The sequence below is a fragment of the Carcharhinus amblyrhynchos genome, chromosome 31, assembly GCF_965287045.1.
Source record: "Carcharhinus amblyrhynchos chromosome 31, sCarAmb.v2.hapA, whole genome shotgun sequence".
Lineage (NCBI taxonomy): Eukaryota > Metazoa > Chordata > Chondrichthyes > Carcharhiniformes > Carcharhinidae > Carcharhinus > Carcharhinus amblyrhynchos.
Window position 1 is genome coordinate 14,309,959 of NC_137354.1, and position 22,228 is coordinate 14,332,186.

Sequence of the window (22,228 nt, forward strand, 5' to 3'; positions counted from 1 at the left end):
GAGCCCCGCCCCCTCCCTAAGGTCGCGGCCGGGAGCTCCGCCCCTTTCCATGCCCGCGGCCGGGAGCTTCGTCCTTTCCCGATTCGCGGCCGGGTGCCCTGCCCCCCCTTCCTTCCAGCTCACGGCCAGGAGTCCCCGCCCCCTACCGGCTCGTGGCCGGGAGCCCCGCCCCCTTTCCCTCCCTGGCGCGCGGTCCCGCGGCGGAGTCAGTTGGGGGAAGGATGGCAGCGGACGGACCTCAACCAGCGAAAAAAATCAAACTGCAACACAATCCCCTCAGGTAAAAGAAAGCAACCATTCCCCCTCCCTCCCCCACACCCACCTACCTGACAAAGAAACATTTGTTAACATGGTGACTGTTACTGAATTTAAACGGTGACTTGCTACCGGTTTGATTTGATTCTAACCGTCCCCAGCGCCTGTTGAAAAATTGTCCTCATTCATTGCCGGAGATGAAAGTCGGCGAGATGTTTAAATGGAGTGTGCGGCACACCATGCTTTTGCAGCAGTTTGAGACAGCCTGTTCCTCAGAGAAGCATTTTAATTTTCTGAAAGTATTCGCCTCACGAATCAGTTTCATTTGAGGGAGGTGATGTGCCTTTGTGGTTGTTTAGTGGCCAGAGCTGCTGATTTTGTTTCTATCGTCCGTGCTTGTGGTTTATTGGAAACCTGACCGCGTTGGCCAGAAAGATAGACTTTCTCTGGTCCCCTTGGGAGCCCGGACTCTTGTCTCCAGCACCCCCTCCCCCCTCCGGCTTCACTCAAGGTCACCCAACAAAACTTCCCACCCCCCAAGAAAAAACTTTGAATTTCCCAAAGTATGAAATAACCTGAACACTTTGGGGAGCTACTGAAGGAAATTCACATTTCTGTCCTTTGGATTCTGTGTCGAAAATGCAGCTCATGAAACTTGACTAGTCGCCGAATGGTAGTAATTGAAAGTATGCCGAGCCAGGACGTAATTGCGGCTCGTCATGCCAATTACTCCTGAACAAATCAGACTTTTGACTGACTAACGTTGCAAGTCGATCTAATTAAATCCCTCCTCAAGCAAAAAAAAACCACTCCCGGTTCCACAACCGCTCGATGTAAGTAAATTAACAACTCCACAAAGATCATGTTGGATTCACCATTTACCTCAGCGGATATACTTTTGAAAGTACGCTGGGGGAATTGTAGAAAATTATTGAGCCCTGCCTGCCCACAAGTTGCTAACTCGTGATCTCCTACAAGATCTCTTCATGCGTCTCATACTTAGTTTTTGATCTTCAGTGCATTATACCTTGTTAGTTTCAAAAACAAAATAGCCCGAATTGTTTGTTGAAACAAAACTAACTTCAGCATTACGCAACGTAGATTGATTACATTTGGATGTTTTATAAGAACGGGAAATTTTGTTTATAGTTTCTCTGCTGCACGGGCCTAGGGGATGAGTTGGTTTACAGACATGCAGAGTATCATCGTGAGCTGAAATAACAGATTGTAACAATGAAACAGTTTATAATCTCATAAATTGAAATAACCTTAAATATGATTCTGCCACAGTTTTCTGTTTTTTGGTTATGTTTGTAGGATTTTATTGATGTTACGAAAATGATCTTTTATTTTAAGCGTGAGCACTGGCAACATAATTTCTATCATATATATGTATCTGCAACGTGATGTAGATGGACTGGGTGAAAACCTTGCAAATACATTTTATATGCGGAAGTATGTGAGGTCATGCACTTCGGTAGGAGGAATCAAAAGGCAGGGTATTATCTAAATAGAGACTGCAGGTGACTGAAGTATAGCGGGATCTTGGTGTTCTCGTGCATGAATCAAAAAAGCTAGCAGGCAGGCCTAACAAGCAGTTAAAGCAATGCTATTTTGGCTTTCTTGCAAAGTGGTTGGAATTTAAAAATAGGGAGATTTTGTTCCAATCATACAAGGTATTCGGGAGGCCTCATCTGGAGTACTGTGTACAGTTTGGTCCCTTTGCGGAAAAGAAAAGGATATTCCAGAGGAGATTCACGAGAGGGTTGTCCACTCAAGAGAGACTAAATAGCCTGGGTCTGTATTCCTTGGAGTTTAGAAAAGCGGGAGGTGACCTCATTCAAATAACTAAGATCCTGAGGAGGCTTGACGGTGTAGATGGTGAGATGCTTTCATCAGTGGGAGAGTCTCTCGAACAAGAGGACATGGATACAAGATAAGGGGCTGGTCATTTAAAATTGAAGTACGTAAAAATTTCTTCTTGCAGAGGGTGGTGAATATCTGGAATTCTCTGCCCCAAAGGGTGATGGAGGCTAGATCATTAGAAATGGTTAAAGTAATGGTGGATAAATATTTGATCACGAAGCCAGCCTAGATCAGTCGTGATCATATTGAATGGCGGGGCAGGCCTGAAGGGCTTGATGACCTCCTACTGCTTTTTCTGATGTGTATATTTTCTCATTTTTGTTTACTGTTTCTTCCTTATGCTAATGTTGAAATTGTACAGGCCTGTAGTTTTACAGTCCCCTAAGTACTGCGTTCTGTTTGATCAATATTCAAGGAAACTATTTAAGTCCTGGAGGTTGAATTGTTGGAGGTAAAAAGGGACTTTTTAGCCTCAAAAGGAACAAAATACGGAGTAGATTATTCAATCCCTCGATCCTGCTCCCCCATTTAATAAGATCGTGGCTGATCTGATCATACCCTCAAATCTGCAATCTGCCTACCTCCAATAACCTTGCTTACCAAGAATTTATGCACCTCTGCCTTCAAAATATTCAAACACTCTGCTTCCACCAGCTATTTCAGGAAGAAACTCAACGACCCTCTGACAGAATTTTTTTGCCTCATCTCCTTTTTAATGGGCAATCCCAAAAGTGACACTGAGTTATTCTCCACCCCATCAAGACCCCTCAGGATGTTTGATGTTTCAAACAAGTCCTGTCTTACTCTTCTAAACTCTAGCAGATACAAGCTTGGTCTGTCCCACCCCTCCTCAGAAGATAGCCCACCCATTCCAGGTATCAGACTGGTAAATCTTCCCTGAGCTGCTTCCAATGCATTTATGTTCTTCCTTAAATAAGGTGACCGGTATTGTACACAGGATTCCAAATGTGGTCTCACTGGTGTCCTGTACAACTGAAGCATAATCTCCCAATGTTTGTATTCAGTTCTGCTCACAAATGATATCAAAGAACAACACAGCACAGGAAACAGGCCCTTTGGCCCTACGAGCCTGCACTGCCCATTTTAACACTGAGTGCCTCATTCCAATCCTCCTCCGACCTACGACTTCTGTCTACATCTCGTGGACTCCACAATAAAGGGGTGCAAATGTAAAGAATTATATGTGCGCCAGATTAAGGGAGATCCAATTTAGGGACAATTTATTAACACCAATCAGCTTAAAAGCACGTTTTTGGGGTGTGGGAGGAAATCGGAGCACCCGGAGAAAACCCACGCAAGCACAGGGAGAATGTGCAAACTCCCACAGATGCTGACCCAAGCCAGAGATCCTATCCGGGTCCCTGTAACTGCACAGCAAACAGTGATAGTCACTGAGCTGTCGTGTTGCCTGTCAATTGGTCCAGTTTAAGCGTACACTAACGACATGAAGCACCAGGCAACTCTTGAAGCAACATCCAAGAGCAGCCCTCATGACCCAGCGCGTGTATGCCCCTTGTTGGCCAACAAGGCAGACCAAATTGCCTGTGGATGTAAAAAAAAGACATCAATAAACATACAACAGCCTATACAGACATTAATGGAAGATCCCCAGTAACTCCAACGTAAGAGACAGGTGAGCCATAAAATATGTTGGACGGCCCATAGGTATCTATTGATTCTCAGGAATGTCCTGAGGCTCTTGATCCTCAACTAAACATTCTTTTGTATCCCTCTATCTCTAGTCTGCTCATGTGCCTATCTCGGTAAGGCTTAAACAACTCTAACGTGCCTGCCTCCACCACCCTACTTTGCAGTGCATTCCAGGCCCCCACAACCCTCTGTGTGAAAAACCTCCCTCTAACAACTGAATTATACCTCGCTCCTCTCACCTTGTGCCTGTGACCCCTTGTGATTTTTGCATCCAACCTGGGAAAAAGCTTCCCACTGTTCACTCTATCTATACCCTTCATAATCTTATACACCTCTATTAGGTCCCCCCTCATTCTCCATCTTTCCAGGTAGAACAATCCCAATTTGCCCAATCTCTCCTCATAGCTAAGACCCTCCATACCAGGCAGCATCCTGGTAAACCTCCTCTGCACTCTCTCCAAGGCCTCCACATCCTTCCAGTGGTGCGGCAACCAGAACTGGACTCAGTACTCCAAATGTGGTCTGACCAAATGTGCATCTAACTGCAACATTAGACGCCAGCTTTTATACTCTATACCCCTGCCTGTAAAGGCAAGCATACCATATGCCTTCTTTACCACCTTCTCCGCCTGTGCTGCCACCTTCAAGGACTTGTGAACTTGCACACCTAGGTCCCTCTGTGTTTCTGTACTCTTAATGGTCCTACCATTTATTGTATACCCCCCTACATTATTTCTTCCAAAATGATTCCTTCCAATATCCTATTAACTTTCCTAATTACTTGCTGTACCTGCATACTAGCCTTTTGCAATTCATGCACTAAGGCACCTCAGAACCCTGCTGTCAGCGTTTAGATAATATGCTTCTTTTATTCCTCCTGCCAGAATGCACAATTTCACATTATGCTCCATTTGCCAGGCCTTTGTCCAGTCACTTAACCTATTTGTATTTTTGTAGCCTCCCTTTGTGCTCTGTACAACTTAATTTCTCACATATCTTTGTGTTATCAGCAAATTTGACAACCATTCCTTTCAATCTCTTCATCCAGCTAATTTATATAAATTATAAACAGTTAAGGTCCCTGCAGTGAAGCTTGTGGCATTCCATTTGTTTACATTTTGCCAATCTGAAAAAGGCTCATTTATGCCTACTCTGCTTCCTATTAGGTAGCCAATCCCCTGTAACGTGAGCTTTTATTTTTCCACAATAACCGTTGATGTGCTTATCAAATGTTTTTTGGAAACCTAAGTACAGTAAATCCATTGGTTCCCCTTTGCCAATAGTGCAGGTTGCTTCCTCAAAGTAGTCTCATAAGCTGGTAAAGCATAGACAGGAAACCTTGGAGATAACAGAAAATAGAATTAGGAGTAGACCATTTGGCTTTTCAAGCCTACTCCACCCTTCATTTTGATCATAAAATTCAAAATCCTGATTCTGCTGCTGGCTCCCCCTCCCCCTCCCACCCCATTTCCCTTGATCCCTTTAGCCCCAAGAGCTGTATGTAATTTCTTTTTGAAATCAGACAGCGCATTGACCTCAACTTTGTGGTGGTGAATTCCACAGATTCACCACTCTCTGGGTGCAAAAATGTCTCCTCACATTAGTCCTAAAAGATTTACCCGTTATCCTCAAACTGTGATCCCACAATGAGAACATTCTTTCTGAATACCCTGTCTAATTCTGTTAGAATTTTGTAAGTTTCTATGAGATCCCGCCTCATTCTTTAAACTCCAATGAATATAATCCGAACTGACTTGGTTTTTTTCTCAAATGACAGACTTTCTATCCCAGGAATCAACCTGGAAAACCATCTCTGTACTCCTCTGTAGCATGAGGTATTATGATGGCTATAATATTTGAACGGCATAGAGAAAGTAAATTCAAAAGTGCACCATGAAAATATGGCAAGGTTACACAGATTTAAATGGAAGGCAGACCTAGGATTGGTTTTGGGTAGCTTTTCATGAAAAGAGTGATTAGAATGGATTTCTATGTAGGGTTGTACACGTAAAAGCATTGTAAGGCTTAAGACATAATACTTAAGCTAAGTTTTTCTGGATGATTGGGCAAAGTAGATCTCATTTGTACTTGTGCTGTGATTTCTCCTGGAGCAGAGAATCAAAGAATCCCTACAGTGCAGAAGGAGACCATTTGGCCCATCAACTCTACACCCTCCACAATATTATCCAGGTGCTACCCCCGTAATCTCACGTATCCACCCTTGCTAATCCCTCTGACACTAAGTGGTAATTTACCATGGCCATTCAACCTAATCCACACATCTTTAGGCTGCAAGAGGAAACCAGAGCACCTAAGGGAAACCTACAAAGACACAGGGAGGACGTGCAACCACCATATAGACAGCAATCCAAAGCTGGAATTAAACACCTGGGTCCCTGGTGCTGTGAGGCAGTAATGCTAACCACTGAGCCACCATGCTGTTTGTTCCAATGTCCATTGTGTCAAATGGATTGAGTCAATGGGTTGACTAACTGCAGGAAAGTTTCGCAGTGGAGTCCAAATCTTCCAGGGAGGTGGTTGGATGGTGCTTTGTAACAGAGTGCCTGCCAAAGTTTAATTTATCACCCCATGGTGGGCAATTGGAAATTCTCTGTACTAGCTAAACTGAGTTCTGTTAGTGAGCACCAGGAGATAATTCAACTTCAGACTTTGGTATGATTCAGCAATGTGCTTTTTCTAATAATGGTATGTGGAACTAGTGGTATGAGTTCCATTGAAGGAGGAGTAGTGCTGTAATGTGCCATTAGCGATGTTATTGAACATTGTGTTGTGCGATTGTGATCATTGTCTTTTCCTCTGGTTAATTGTCATATTTCACAACTGTATAAAATATGGCTTGATTGAAAAACAAATTTTTTCACTTGTGACACAAATAATTAAACAACAGAGTAAAGATGGAAGTAAAGATTGAATGCCCTTTCCTCAAGGGCATTAGTGAGCCATATTATGACACTCATTATATTATGGTCTCTTGTACTAATACCAGCCTTTAGCTTCTAAATTTCTAATTATCAAATTGCTGTCATGGGATTTGAACCCTTGTTCTGTGGATTTTAATACAAACCTCTTGATTTCTAACACATACAGCAATATGCGCAATTATAATGTCTTATACTGAGCTTTGGTACAGCACATGCTTTTATTACTACACAATCAATATTAAGGCGTCTTGAAAGAGATGGTCCATTAGCTGAATTAGCTTTGTGCTGAACTTTTCTGGGTTAAACAAAACTAAAGACCTTGATTTTGCATGGTGTTGATGGTAAAACTTTCAGTTTTTACTGTCATTACTTCACTGAAGCTGACAGCAACTTCAAGAGTTTGCAAATGCAGTCAATGAGGTGGACATCTGGAAGTTGCTGTCGGCATTACTACTCTCCTCCAGAGCATGTGCCTTGGTGGCAATCAATGGAAATCAATTGATGAGGACTTCTACTCTTGTGCTCTTAGCCTCATTGTAAAAACCTTGAAAAAGTTATACTTTGTTGAATGAAATGAAAATACAAACTTCATCAATTATTATTAAATACCCCTGTGGCCCTGAAAAGCTAATGTCAATGGCCAAGACTTCAGAAGACATTCTCTGACTTGGCACCAGATTTGAACCATCACCATAGAGACTGTTAGATCTTTGTGACCATCTTTTTTCCCAAAGTCACCGGCCTTACTTTGCTGGCCACAAAATCTGGGCCATTTTTGTTGCGAGATATCAGGTGAAGTTGTAATTGGTCATTGTTGGTGGTTGATAGGTTGTGATATTTTGAATGTAAAGCCTGAATCCTTGAAGAACAATGTAGAAGATTTCAGCCCTGTTTCTGCATCAGGCTGTAATCGGAATTAAATGTGCAAAAAAATACCTGTTTAAAGAGTTGCAAAGAAAATTGCTAGCAGTGCACAATTATGTTAGCATCTCAAATGAAAATAGATAGGTAGGTAGAAGGTAGACTTCATCTGAAAGGTCTATATCTGAACAGTTAACCAGTGGACCTGCTGTGTATTACCAATGTTTTTTGCAAAATATTTACAGTTCTGTAACTGTTCCTTGTTTTGTTTAATGCTTCTGTCATTTCCCTATTCTCTGTTGTAATTTCTCTTGTTTCAGCTTTGAATGGACCCATATTTACTTTGGTTATTCCCTTTTTACATAATTGCAGAAGCTCCTGCATGTGTTTTTATATTTTTAGCTGGTTAACCTCATACTTCATTTTCTCCCCCTTTTATCATATTTTGGTGATCCTTTACTGGTATTTAAAACTCTTCCTATTCCCAGGGTTACTACTCCAGTTGGCAATATTATAAGCCTGTTTTACCAATGCTATCCTTAACCCCTTTGTGGATTTCTTCCCTGTGGAATTTTTAATTCTCAATGGAATATAGATCATGAGAATCATGATTTTTAAAATGCTTGCCATTATTTGTCTACCATCATACTTTTTAATATGACTTCCCAATCTATCTCAGCCAACTTGCCCCCCATATCTATGTAATAGACTTTAACTAGTTTTGGATTTGTATATTACTGTCAAGCTCCAGATGAAATTCTGTAATGATTACTCTTTTCCAGAGGATCCATTTCTATTGAATTATGAATTAACTCATCCTCATTACACAAACAAAATCTTGAATAGTCTCTTCCTGGTCAGTTCCATGACACATTGGTCTAGGAAATTGTTTTGAATGCATTCATGAACCAGTCCTCCTAACTCCTTCAGTTTGTGTGAAGATTAAAGTCCCCTATGGTTTTTGCATTGCCTTTGTTGCAAGTCCCTCTTATAGCTTCTGGTCGGGGATCAGTAAACAATACTCACCAATGGTTTGTGTCACAGTGGTTAGCACTGCTGCTTCACAGTGCAAGAGACTCAGGTTCAATTCCAGTCTTGAGTGATGATATGGAGTTTGCATGTTCACCACGTGTCTTACTCCAGGTGCTCTGGTTTCCCCTTTCTGTCCAAAGATGTGTGGGTTAGGTTGATTAGCCATGCTAAATTGCCCATTAGTGTCAGGGGATTAGCAATTAATACATGCAATTACCGGAATAGGGCTTGGGTGGGATTGTTACAGGTTCGATGGGCCATATGGCTGCCTTCTGCGCAGGGATTCTATGATCTTTATTACTTCTGATTTCTACCATACTAATTCGACTTCCTTTTCTTCCATGCTAAGATTCTTTGTCACTTGTGTCCCCATGTCAACTGTTACCTTCACTCCTTTTCCATTTTGTCTTTTTTCAAAACATCAAATACCCTGGAGTATTTAGTTCCAACCTTAGTCACCATGCAACCAACTTTCTGTAATGGTTATTACATCAAACACATTTAACTCTATTTGTGCCAGTAATTCATCTAGCTACTTACAATTGCTTTATGCTTTCAGGCAAAGTACATTTAGTTCTAACTTTTTATATTTTTCACAGATTTGACACTCACTGCATTATTACCATTGAACTTTTTGTTCCTTCCTGGCACTCCTCCTACCTTTATCCAAATTTCTCTGCTGCCTTCTAACTTTGACTTTTTTCATTAGATTTATAAATTTCCCCTCACTTGAACACACCTTCCCATCCACCCACCTTTAAACTTTTTAGTTTAAGGTCCTATCTTCAGTCTTAGTCATATGATTTGCCAGGATACTTATCACAGGCCAATTTGGGTGGAGCCCTTCTGAGAGGAACAGCTTCTTCTCTCCCAGTAATGTTGTCCGTGCCCCACGAAACGATTTGTCATCGGGTCCTATATTGATCATGATAGTTGGACCCTCCCCCACTTTCCTCAAAGCACTCCTCCAGCCACAAGAGGTCCTTAACCCTGGCACTGCGAAAGCAATGATTGGAGATGCCGGCATTGGACTGGGGTAAACACAGTAAGAAGCCTCACAACACCGGATTAAAGTCCAACAGGTTCATTTAGTAGCAAATGCCACTAGCTTTCGGGGCTCTGCCCCTTTGTCAGGTGAGTGGGGAGTTCTGATCACAAAGAGGGCATATAAAGACACACTCAGTTTACAGAATACTGATTAGAATGTGAGTGTTTACAGCTAATCAAGTCTTAAAGGTGCAGACAGTGTGAGTGGAGGTAGCATTAAACATAGGTTAAAGAGATGTATGTTGTCTCCAGACAGGACAGAAGGTGAGATGTTGCAAGCCCAGGCAAGTCATGGGGGTTGCAAATAGTGTGACGCGATCTGAAGATTCTGATTGAGGCCATCCTTATATATGTGGAACTTGGCTGTCAGTCTCTGTTCAGCGACTCTACACTGTCATGTCGTGAAGGCTGCCTTGGAGGATGCTTACCCAAAGATCAGAGGCTGAATGCCCGTGACTGCTGAAGTGTTTGCCAACAGGAAGAGAACAGTCTTGCCTGGTGATTGTCGAGCAGTGTTCATTCATTTGTTGTCATGGCGTCTGCATGGTCTCCCCAATGTGTCATGCCTCAGGACATCCTTTCTTGCGGCTTATCAGGTAGACGACGTTGGCCAAGTTGCAAGAGTATGTACTGTGTACCTGGTGGATGGTGTTCTCATGTTAGATGATGGCATCCGTGTTGATGAGCTGGCAAGCCTTGCAGAGGTTGCTGTGGCAGGATTGTGTGGTGTCATGGTCACTGTTCTCCTGAAGGCTGGGTAGTTTGCTGAGGACAATAGTCTGTTTGAGGTTGTGCAGTTGTTTGAAGGCAAGAAGTGAGGGTGTGGGGATGGCCTTGGTGAGATGTTTGAATTCATCAATGACATGTGGAAGACTCCAGAGAAGGTGTAGCTTCTCCGCTCTGGGGAAATAGTGGATGACGAAGGGTACTCTGTCCACCGTGTCCCGTGTTTGTCTTCTGAGGAGGTCGGTACGATTTTTCACTGGCACGTCAGAACTGTTGATCGACGAGTCAAGTGTCATATCCTATTCTTATGAGGGCATCTTTCAGCATCTGGAGGTGTCTGTTGCAATCCTTCTCATTTGAGCAGATCCTTTGTATACGGAGGGCTTGTCCATAAGGGATGGCTTCTTCAACATGTTTAGGGTGGAAGCTGGAGAAGTGGACCTCATGAGGTTATCCGTGGGCTTGCGCTACAGTGAGTTGCTGAGGTGACTATCCTTACTGGAGATGCATGAATACAGCAGATTCCGGAGAGTAATCCATGCTGAGTCTGATGGTGGGATGGAACTTGTTGATGTCATCATATAGTTCACCATGAGTCCAAAGGAAGAAGCCAATAGTTCATTCACCCCGCACTCTTTACCCTTATCCACATCAACAGCAACTCTGAATGTGTTGAATAATGGTAAAAGCTGGGGCTGCTCCAGCATTGCATCATTAAAGGTTCTAATTTATTGAGTTAACTACATCAGACAATTTTTATTGTACTTCACATTACGTTTCATCTATGGTAGATTGAATCTTGTGTATTTTGGTTACGATACACATGTTTAACAGGTAGCTAGGTGTGTTCTAAGAGTATTTAAACATAAGGGCAATACTGTACAACTAAGAACATTTATTGACTGCATGGATTCCAGTACATTGTGTTATAGGTTAGGAGCTTTTGGTTGATCAAAGAATATCATAAATTTTTTCTTCCCCAGTTTATTGTGCAGCACTCTCAACTGTTTTGCTTCTGAGTACCCCACCTCCATCTCGATTTTAAAAAAAAAACCCCAATAACCAACTTTTTTTTCTGCATAAAAATTAGCTATATACTTAAACATATTATTTTGGTTTTACTTAATATGAAGCTTGTTGCTGGTGCTGTGCAACATTTCTGTTAACATGTCCAAAGATGTGTGGGTTAGGTGCATTGACCATGCTAAGTTGTCCGTTAATGTCCAGGGGATGTGTAGGTGACAGGGATTAGTGGAGTGAACATGTTGGGTTACAGGGATAGGGCCTGGGTGCAATTGTTGTCAGTGCAGATGCGATATGCCGAATGGCCTCCTGCACCGTAGGGTTTCTATGATTCGTACGGAGATATCGTCTATGAAATGATTCATGAATGGAAAACGATTCATTGAAAAAGCCAAAGAATGCATGCAGAGACCAAGTCTGAAATGAGAAATGGTTAATCAGAAAACAGCAAAATGATTGATCAAAGAATTATAAACAATATTCAATGTTAAAGTCTGAAAAGGGAAATGGTAACTGGAAGATAGGGAAATGGGAAAGGTACACAAATGAGTAAATAGTAGGAAATCATTAACTGAATAAAAAATACTTGCAAAGACCAAGTCAAAAAGGCAAATGATTAATGAAAAAATGGGGAATTGAGCTATAATATGCAGAAATTAATAAGGCGGATGATTGGGGATGATCAATAAAAAAGTTTAAAATAATTTTCACACCAAATATGAAGCCAGGTGCTTTGTCGATGAAGAGTGCTGCCCTCTGCAGGTAGGAGCCGGTAGTTAATGATTTCCCATTGTGTACTTTGTCTGCTTTGTGTGCCAGTGATCAAATTTGTTTTGTTCTGGAGTTCTAAGTTTGATTTCCTCCAGGAATGGCTAATCGGAAAACAAAATAGTTGCTACATGCTACTTTGCTGCACTCACCACAATCAAGCAAGGTTAAAATAAAGTTAATTTATGCAATGAAGTTACTGTAAAAATCCCCTAGTTGTCATACCCTGGCACCTGTTTGGGTACACTGAGGATGAATTGAGCATGGCCAATGCATCTAACCAGCTGGTCTTTGGTCGGTGGGAGGAAACCGGAGCATCTGGAGGAAAGACATGCAGACACGGGGAGAACTTGCAAATAACACCAGAGATAATGAGCCAAGCTCGGAATTGAACCCAAGTCCCAGGTGCTGTGAGGCAGCAGTGCTAACCATTGTGCTACTGAAGGAAAGTGGGTAAAATAATGAATCTGCTACCAGCTGGGTGTACCATGGCAATCTTTTCAGTCATAACTTTGGGATGGAATATTATATCTCTTGCGGTTAGTAGCAGGTAAAGGGAGGGCTTCCTGTGCTTGAAAGGGCAATATCAGGTTGCTATGGGTATGCATTCACTGGGAAGAGTGCAAGTAGTAAAGCAAAAAAACTGCTCGGCATCTCGGCCTTTTAGCTAAGATGCAAATTAGATCAAGCCTTGGAGGAGCTACACCTACTCCAATCAGCTTGGATCATGTAGATCAAGCCCAAGACAGGAGGTGAGAGCCCTGAGTTGTCAGCTTGGATCGGGAATGTCCCAACTTGTTGGGACTCTGAATTGGCTTTAATTTGACTTGATTGGATTGGAATAAAGTAAACAAAAAAAAACTGCTTTCTAATTGATAAATGTGCAACTACCATGTTTTGGGTGGCTAGCCAGAGTGAGGGGGGCATCCAATGACATAGGAACCAATGTTTTCAGTAATTCTGAAACGCCATTGAGGCTGTCCTGCTAAAATTGCGGGAATCAAAGAAAGAAGTATTGAAGTATTTTACAGCTACTGAAATACTTTTGAAATGCAGTCACTGTTGTCATGCAGGAACAGTAAGAAGTCTCACAACACTAGGTTAAAGTCCAACAGGTTTATTTGGTAGCACAAGCTTTTGGAGTGTTGTTCCTTCAGGTGAGTGAGGAGTTGTGTTCACAAACAGGACATATAAAGACACAAGCTCTATTACAACATAATGGTTGGAATGCGAGTCTTTACAGGTAATCAAGTCTTCAAGATACAGACAATGTGAGTGGAGAGAGGGTTAAGCACAGGTTAAAGAGATGTGTATTGTCTCGAGCCAGGACAGTTAGTGAGATTTTGCAAGCCCAGACAAGTCTTTGAGATTACAGACAGTGTGACATGAACCCAAGATCCCAGTTGAGGCTGTCCTCATATACGGAACTTGGCTATCAGTTTCTGCTGAGCGAATCTGCATTGTTGTGTGTCATGAAGGCCGCATTCCAACCATTATCTTATAAACTGAGTTTGTGTCCATATATGACCTTTGTGAAGTCAACTCCTCACTCACCTGAAGGAGTGACACTACCAAATAAAACTGTTGGACTTTAACCTGGTGTTGTGAGACTTCTTACTGTGATGACCCCAGTCCAACACTGGCATCTCCACATAATGCAGGAAGCACAGCGGCTAATTTATGCTCAACAAGTTCCCACAGCAGCAATGTGATAATGACTAGATAAGTTATGTTTTGAAGTTTATTGAGAGATAAAATATTGGCCAGGGCAGCAGGAATAACTCCCCAGCTTTTCTCCACAATAATGTTATGGGATCTTTTATATCCACCTGAGCAGGTTTAATAGCTTTTTGGAAAGGCAGCACCTCTGATCATACAGTGTTACCTGAATTATGCACTTGAGTGTCAGCTGTGGGTGCACAAGTCACCTTTTGCTCAACAATTGATTTTCAGTTTACTAGTCAGCACTCTGGGTTTCTGAGTCCAACTTGCAGGCTCCTACAGAATTGCAGACCTCTGTTTTCAAAACCCTTGTTGCCTGCAGTTTTCTAATCTCATTGATATCAGCAGTACAAATGAGTTTATGGTTCAGTAAAAGAACCAGAAGTTACAATAAAAATAAATGACCATGTTTTTTCCCTTCACCCAAAAAAAAATCCGTGCATGATTATTTCAGCCCAGCGCCTGGTAACCACCTGGCTTCTATACAAATTTGGTTTATGTTTAATAATCTAACAGTATCTCAGTGTTAAGTATGATGCATTTTTATTGGGAAGACGTGTTCAAATATACCAATTTCAGAATTGTCTAACGATGGCTAGACCCATGAAAGGCGATCTGACCAAGGGTCATCCAGATTCAGAACGTTAGCTCTATTCTCTCCACCAATGCTGTCAGACCTGCTGAGATTTTCCAGCATTTTCTGTTTTTGTTGTGTGAAGGCAATCTGCTATTGTAATTGTATGTTACGCTGTACTAATTCTGTCAAAAACAGAATTTCAAGCAAAAATAGTTAACAAAAGAAATCATGGAATTGATGGAAGAAAAAGAGAAAAGTGAAATAATCAGACTATAACTAAGTGAACTGAGAGATAAAGAGGAAGTGCGTAAAGGAGAAAGAAAATTGGCTGCATGACATATGCATTTCAGTTGAGGCGATAAAATCTCAGCCCTCATCAACTTTTACTTGTTCATGAAACAGCTTGTGGCTCCAATCGATGTTTCAAAGCAAAGGATGGTTCAATTCTAATAGAAAAGGGAAAGATGGAATAAATGCATCGAAGAATTGTATAATGATGACAAGGGACCTCAACCATCAATCAAAAATGAAGAGAGACCCAGAAAGTTTGCCAGAAGTGGAACTTGCATTGAGGAAATAGAATGAGAAAGCACCAGGGACTGATGAAATAACAAAAGCGGTTATTGAGGGAATAGCAGATTAGGAACTAAAATACTGACAAAATCTACAACACTGACATTATCTCTGAAGATCTAACTTTTTATGACTTTTCCAAATAAACCTGGTGCAATAGAATACAAGATGCATCAAATTATCAGCTTCATGAATCATGCAGAAAAGGTACAAAATATTATGTCTGGTCAGTAATGGCTTATGTATATGAAACTTGGAGCATTGGGAAGGAGAAAGGAAAGAAAACGAACCTTTTGAAGCTTAAAAGGGATTCTAAGATGAAGCTGGGTTGAGAAAGGAACTAACAAAGAAGTACTGAATGAGGCTAAAAGAAGAGGAGAATTCTTGAATAATATCAGAAGAAGGCAAATTATTTAGCGAATGCAAAGTCCCTAAGCCAAGCAGTTTTTTTTTGGTCTTTCTGTATTGTCTGTGGATTAGACACTTCTATAACATGGTGCACATTTTGCTGTCAAGGCACATGGGGACTGGCACTTATGCCCCATCTGTGGAGGTTGGCCAAGCAGGTGTTGTGGCTGGTGCTGAACCTGTTGAGGGTGGTCCAGTCTCTTTTCTTGCAAGGTTGATACCTGACAGTTGTTGGGTTAGGTTTGAGACCAGGTACTAGTTTGCCATATCCAATGATTCCCATTCATTTGTCCAGGTGGAATTTAGGTTAAAGATCTTAATTTAATAGTTTAACTTGCATTGAAGACCTGTGTGGGAGATTTTTCCAGATCAGTCATCTTGATGGGAGTTGTACCTTGGGTGGGCTAAATAAACTAGCATGAAGTGGCAGGTGGGGGATGTTGGTAAACTTTCTATCATTTTGAGTTGTTGCAAGTTGGTGGATATGTGGAGTCAGTACCTGCTGACTTGCAACAACCCACAAAATGATAGAAAATATTTGCAAAGCCCCCCCACCTGTCACTTCCTGCTAGTCTATTTAGCCCACTCAAATACAACTCCCATCAAGATGACTCCCACATAAGACTTCCATGTAAATTAAACTATTAAATTAAGATCTCTGATCTACTCAGATTTTCATTCTGCCAAGACAGAGTTAAGGTAGTGGTGTTGAATATAGCGTATGAGTAATGATATGCATGGTAGCATTCAGCTGGGTGTCAACTCTGTGCATGTGATGATTTTGACCATCACATGCATTCTGCTACTGAGTATGCAAGTGCTGAGGTTCAGAGGATGGTTCTAGCAGTATCCCATGTTGAGCTGGCAAGTTTGGCAATCATGATGTTTCTGGACTTATCCTTGATTTCAGTTGTCTTTAGGTGTTGCTGGAAGGTCAGTATCCTATCTTGGGGCACTTTGAGGCAAATGGAGCTCTTGGACACCTTGTTTGTGCAGAAGGATTGGAATGCCTAACCATCACTGGAAGGATTTACGAAAGAACAGCAGTCCAATAGCAAAAAAAAGCATTAGACAATATTAAAGACTGCCTTAACCAGGACTTCAATTACAAGGTCATCTAATATTGCTGTGATCAGAAGGTTTGGAATGTCTGTGCCACTTGGCATGCCGTACAGACGACAGTAACTAATTCTGGGTAATTCTGTTGAATTAAAAACTGAAATAAAAAGTTGTAAGTTCAGCTGAGAATTCAAAGAAGGAATTATATATATTTGTTAAACTCCTGCCTGCCAGTTGAAGTAGAAGTCAAGTTTTACTCTGTTTTAGATTAATTCAAAGAGACATTATAAGTGTATAGCTCATAATTTCACTTATCCACCACTGTCAATAAATGTCTCTTCGTATATGTTCAAGCAATCATCCAATCAATGCTGTCTCCACCAGTATAAACATAACCTAAATTTATGTAATTAAAATGAAGCAAGTTACTTTAAGAGATAGGATGATGATGCCTGACATTATTTCTTCTTAAGCAAAGCTCTCTGCAAACTCTCATTTTTGAAGATTTTGTTTCACTGTTCGGAACTTGATAATGTTTGTGACGATTGGTAGTATCCTGCAGGCATTTTCTGATTTTTTTCACTGATTGAAGTTTGGTTCAATTTTTCCTTAAAATGTACACAATCAACAATCCACCCAATTAACTGTTTTTCTTTCATATAGCATGATATTTCCACCCATTAATATGCCAAATTTTTATATGGCAGTCTGTTTAATTTTGCCTTTTTAATGAGATGGAAATATTATACCATAATCTGCTAAAATAGAGCCATATTTAAAAACTGCATAAGTTTTCAGGTTTATTTTAACTCTTGAGTTCTCAGAAATGTATTCCATTGGTCAGTATATAGGGGGTGGGTGTCAGTTCCAGGGTGATACATTTTTAGAATGTGTGTAGCCATCTGGCAGCCCATCAGTGGATGAAGACTGCATACATCGTGCAACAGAAGACTGCAAAAGCAAGGTCATAAATCCCACTCAAAGCCCAATGCTTACTGCAGATAAAACAAAAATGACCACTGTTTTAACTTCTGGTATTAGAGAATGCACAAACACATGCTTATTTATCTATTGCCTATTCTTGAAGAAACATTCTTCAAGTTTATTCATGTTTCATTGTATTTTGTTACATTCTTCCTTGGTATTCAGTCCAAATAGGTCCACAAATTTTCAAAATGTGCAGCTGCTTCTTAAGAGTAAACTATTAAAGTTATTTGTGATGCCAGCGCCAATCCCTGTGGAAACTACTACCTATCTATTATCAGCCTGACCAGCTATCTTGCCTGTTTTATGTTTAGTAGCCAGCTGGCTATATATTCTGATTTTGTTGTCCTTTTGACATTCTGATGCTAATTATATGCATCAACTTGGTAGTACCTAAGCAAAAGGCTGCTGAAAATCCAAATGTATTTGCTACTGCATTACCCTTGATTAGTCTTTCCCTTACATCAGTAAATTTGGTAAATATTTCAATATTTTTGTCATTTCACTGTCATTACCAGAGTGTTATCTTGGGCACCCTTTAGTGGGCATATCCCTATCTTGATTTTTCATTTGTTATTGCTATGCTGGCAGAATGCTTTTAATAATTCCTTAATAATTTATGTGCATCTTTCCTCTTTGTTTTTCTAATTTTTTTGCTATAACTTCTTTAGTAGCCTCTTTTATAAACCTTTCCTTTATTGTCTGTTATTTATTTTGGCTTTGGTTTTAGCTTTTACCTTATCGGTTAATTCGTCCGTCGTTTTTATTGAGATGGAATAAGTGGAGATTTTATTTTCAGTTGCCATGACCCAAGGCTCAGAGTGCTGCATACCATCAATGTTGGAAAAGGTGAAACTGAAGATGAAGTAAAACAGGAAGAAGTAGTTATAAGATTCTAGTGGAGGAAATGCTGAGGGTAGGAACTGGAGGTTGTTCGCAAAATGATGAGAATGATAAGTAAGAACCAAACAGAGTAAAACATTGGACATTAGATTTGGAGAGTAGGGGGAGTATAAGCAGAATGATCATGGGAGACAGCTACTGTAAGTGAATTGATGAAACTGAGGAAGCAAGAAAGTTGCCAATGGGAAACAAGGAGATTCGGAGCATTTCACAGTCGCCAAAGCTTGGATGCTGTCCAAGAGTGTAAGGGATATGCTCAGAAAATCTGGAAGAATAGTAGGAGCTTGCCAGTCTCTTTCACGAATGGTAATTGGTGCAAGATCAATTGTTAATTTTGAATCTGAGAGTGATAAATTTCTATTAACCAAAGCTATTAAGAGACATGGAGTAAACTCAGGCAGGTGGAGTTAGATGACTGATTAGCCATGATCTCATGAATGGCGAAACAGCCTTCAGGGTCTAAATGACCAACTTGTGTTGCTATCTTTCAAAAAGCAGAGTTGAGCTCATGGTGAGGGTTCCAGATAACTGATTTCTTGGTGGGGGAACAAAGAAGAGGAAATTAATTTGGTTGAACCAAGGCTTGGATTTGATTGTATACTGTCTATAACTTGGAGAAAAAACTTTGATTTAATGGTACATAGAACTATAGAGTTCTTAGTGTAGAAAGAGACCATCCGGCCCACCAAGCCTGAGCCGATACGTTCAAGGAGCATCCTACCCTGGTCCTTCCTTCCGCTCAATTCCTCTAACCCTGAGTATTTACCGTGGCTAATCCACCTAACAAACGTATTTTGGGACAATAAGGGACAATTTAGCATAGCCATTCCACCTAACCTGCGCATCATTGAATTGTGGGAGGAAATCGGAGCACCCAGAGGAAACCCATGCAAACATTGGAAGAGTGCAAACTCCACACAGTCATCCAAAACCGGGGTACTGGCACTATGAGGCAACATAATAACTACTGTACCATCATGAGCTGATGTGTTGTTGCCTGTGAGCCATGGACAGTTCTGAGTCCGAATCACTGCTCTAATGTTTGAGTGAATGTGGAGTTGTGTTTTGCATGCTCTGTCATTTAAGATGAATATTCTGCTACTTTCTGGAGAATATTTTCCAAGAGGCATATTTAAGGTCAATTTGACACTAAATATTAGAAGGATTCTCTAAATTGGCAGCTGCTCTGAGAGATTGGGTGTGTAAGAAAATGACTCACTTTTATTTTTCATACTTGAGAGAGCTTTGAAGTTTAATAGACAAATGGTTGGTGTTAGTCTTTTGTATTTAGACTAGTACTTCCAAGGTCCTGCTCACGGTGAGTCTGACAGCTAAAAGGATTTGGAAAGGTTTGTAAGAGAATGCTCCATGGTTTTTTGCTTACTCTGGAAATAAGATTTTCCTTTTCACTGTGGAAACTATATATTGTACATAAATTTGTGCCTGCATTCTGAAGAACTGGGCAGTTAAGGGGAAAATAACTTGCACAGAAACCATTGGACATTCAGTTCCTTGATTCTGTTATCCAATTCAATTTGATCATGGTTGATTGGTACCTCAACTATAATCTGCTTTATTTCCAAATTCCTTGATACTATCAATGAATAGTTTTGTTGATCTAAGTCAGGGCCATGTGGTTACAAAAGGGCAGCACGGTGGTTAGCATTGCTTCCGCACAGCACCAGAAACATGCATTCAATCCCAGCCCTGGATGACTGTCTGTGTGGAGTTTGCACATTCTCCCCGTGTCTGCATGGATTTCCTCCCACAGTCCAAAGATGTGCAGGTTAGGTGGCTTGGTCATGCTAAATTGCTCCTTAGGGTCAGGGGAACTAACCAGGGTAAACGCATGGGGTTACAGGAATTGGGCCTCGGTGGGATTGTGGTTAGTACATTCGATGGGCCGAATGGCCACCTCCTATACTGCAGGGATTCTACGATTATCTATGAAATGTTTGACTGACAGATTACTGTACTGATGGTGATAAAATAGGACTCTGTTCAATTGTGATCAGTTTTGAAGAGAAAACGGAGGGTGGTTACTAGCCCCAGACATTTAAACCTGGGCCTGCAATTCAAGCACAGAATTGTATTCCATGGAGAAATGAAAGGAAGCTGCCTTTGAACAATACACAAACATATAGCTGTCTAATTCTTAAATTACGTGTGTTGCATATTCCAATTAAAAGTCCCAAGTTTTTATACTGGAAAATCCCATAATAAAATGTCTAAATTGCTGTTATTGTTGTGATACACTAGATGGTGCTGATTGGCGTTTCAGTGAAAAGTCAAATCTTGGTTGTCATAGCAGTGTGTTCTACAGGATCTCATATATACATTTTCTCCACAAATCACGATTCTTTGTGAAAATGATTCATTCATTGTTTTATCTTTCAGTAACTGACGTTTATAGATATTACACACCATGATTAAACATTCCAATTGAATTGGCTTTTGAGTCTTTCAGTGTCTTCATTAAATGCTTATTCTCAGCCCCATCCAGAAAATATTGAAGTCCAACTTGCAGACATGGAATAGTGGCACAAATGTGCATGTTACTAGTAGGAGGGCCAAATATTATTATTTGGTCAGGACTTATTTGTCTATATATAAAGATCCCCACATATTTCAGAAATAAATTAGGTGCTGAGTTAAGTTTATTTATAAGCATAAAACACTTCTAAAATTTGCTTTGCTTTTTTTTATTACATTCTATCGTTACCAAAAAAGCAATTTGCAAAATCTTAATCCTGTCCTTTCATAGCAAAATAATTTTATAGAATACTTGCAGTGCAGAAAGAGGCCATCTGGCCCATCATGTTTATACTGACTCTTTGAAGAGACTCACACCCAGGCCCTCCCTGCCACCCTATCCTGTAACCCTGCACATTTATCATGGCTAATCCACTTAATCTACACATCTTTGGACATGAAGAGGCAATTTAATGTGGCCAATTCACATAACCATATCCTTAGATTTTGGGAGCACTAAGGGGAACGGGGCAGAACATGCAAATGGCACACAGCTACCTAAATGTGAGAAATGTGGAATCAAATGTAGGTCTCTGGCACTATGAGGCAGCACTTCTAACTATGTTGCCACCCTATTGCAGCACTCAGAGAGACTGGAAGTCTATTATTATGTACCGAGTAACAGAAATTGATGCATTCATTCACGTTCCTGATGTCCATCTCTGGTTGAGTCTGGTGGGGAGAAATGCCAAACAGCTTAAAACACATATTGCTTGTATCTATGGATGTTAGTATGGGATAGCTGAAGGAAAATAAAAATGGACTTCCACCAGCAAATTTTTAGAAAGCAAATTAATAATTATATTTTCATCCTGGGTCTCCTTATCTCTTGAATCTGGTACATCACCTCATTTATACTTCAATACCCCTTGCAAAGTTGAATGAATGTGTAAACAACGTGTTAATGTTCACCAAACATTTATGATGTGTAAAAATTAAGTTTTTTTCAAAATCTGGATCCTTCATGGACTAGTAGATCTGTGTAAATGTTCTTTCCAAATGAAACATTGAAGTGCCTTTGGAGGTATCACTGTGAACTTGATGTATATCCTTGTAGAAACTCAAATCGGTGTCAGGCCTCTTTAGAGGTGTCATGACTTCTTTCGCGACAAACAGGCCTTTGCATCTGCACAACAATGACAAATACATTTGCAGAATTAAGTGTTTTGTTCTGTGCTCTGCTACCATCATCAGCTTTCACTGACGTTATAAAATAAAACTGTTCAAGAGAAAAGCATAACTTTCTTCCTTGTACAACTCTAATTTTCACTGTCAAATT

The 22,228-nt window shown here is 40.7% G+C and overlaps 1 protein-coding gene across 3 annotated transcripts in view; it reads left to right on the forward strand.

Moving 5' to 3' along the window:
- The first annotated feature begins 154 nt into the window (after nucleotides 1-154).
- The window catches only part of LOC145360583 (adenosine kinase-like), a 261,050-nt gene continuing 238,976 nt past the window's right edge, over nucleotides 155-22,228 (forward strand). For 2 of the 3 annotated variants that reach the window (XM_080215917.1, XM_080215918.1), the window contains exon 1: nucleotides 155-280. In XM_080215917.1, coding sequence (XP_080072043.1) covers nucleotides 222-280 — 59 coding nt within the window. In that variant the 5' untranslated portion in view covers nucleotides 155-221. Of the gene's footprint in view, nucleotides 281-1,004; nucleotides 1,089-22,228 lie in introns of those variants that run through there. The other variant, XM_080215920.1, reaches the window with a different exon arrangement.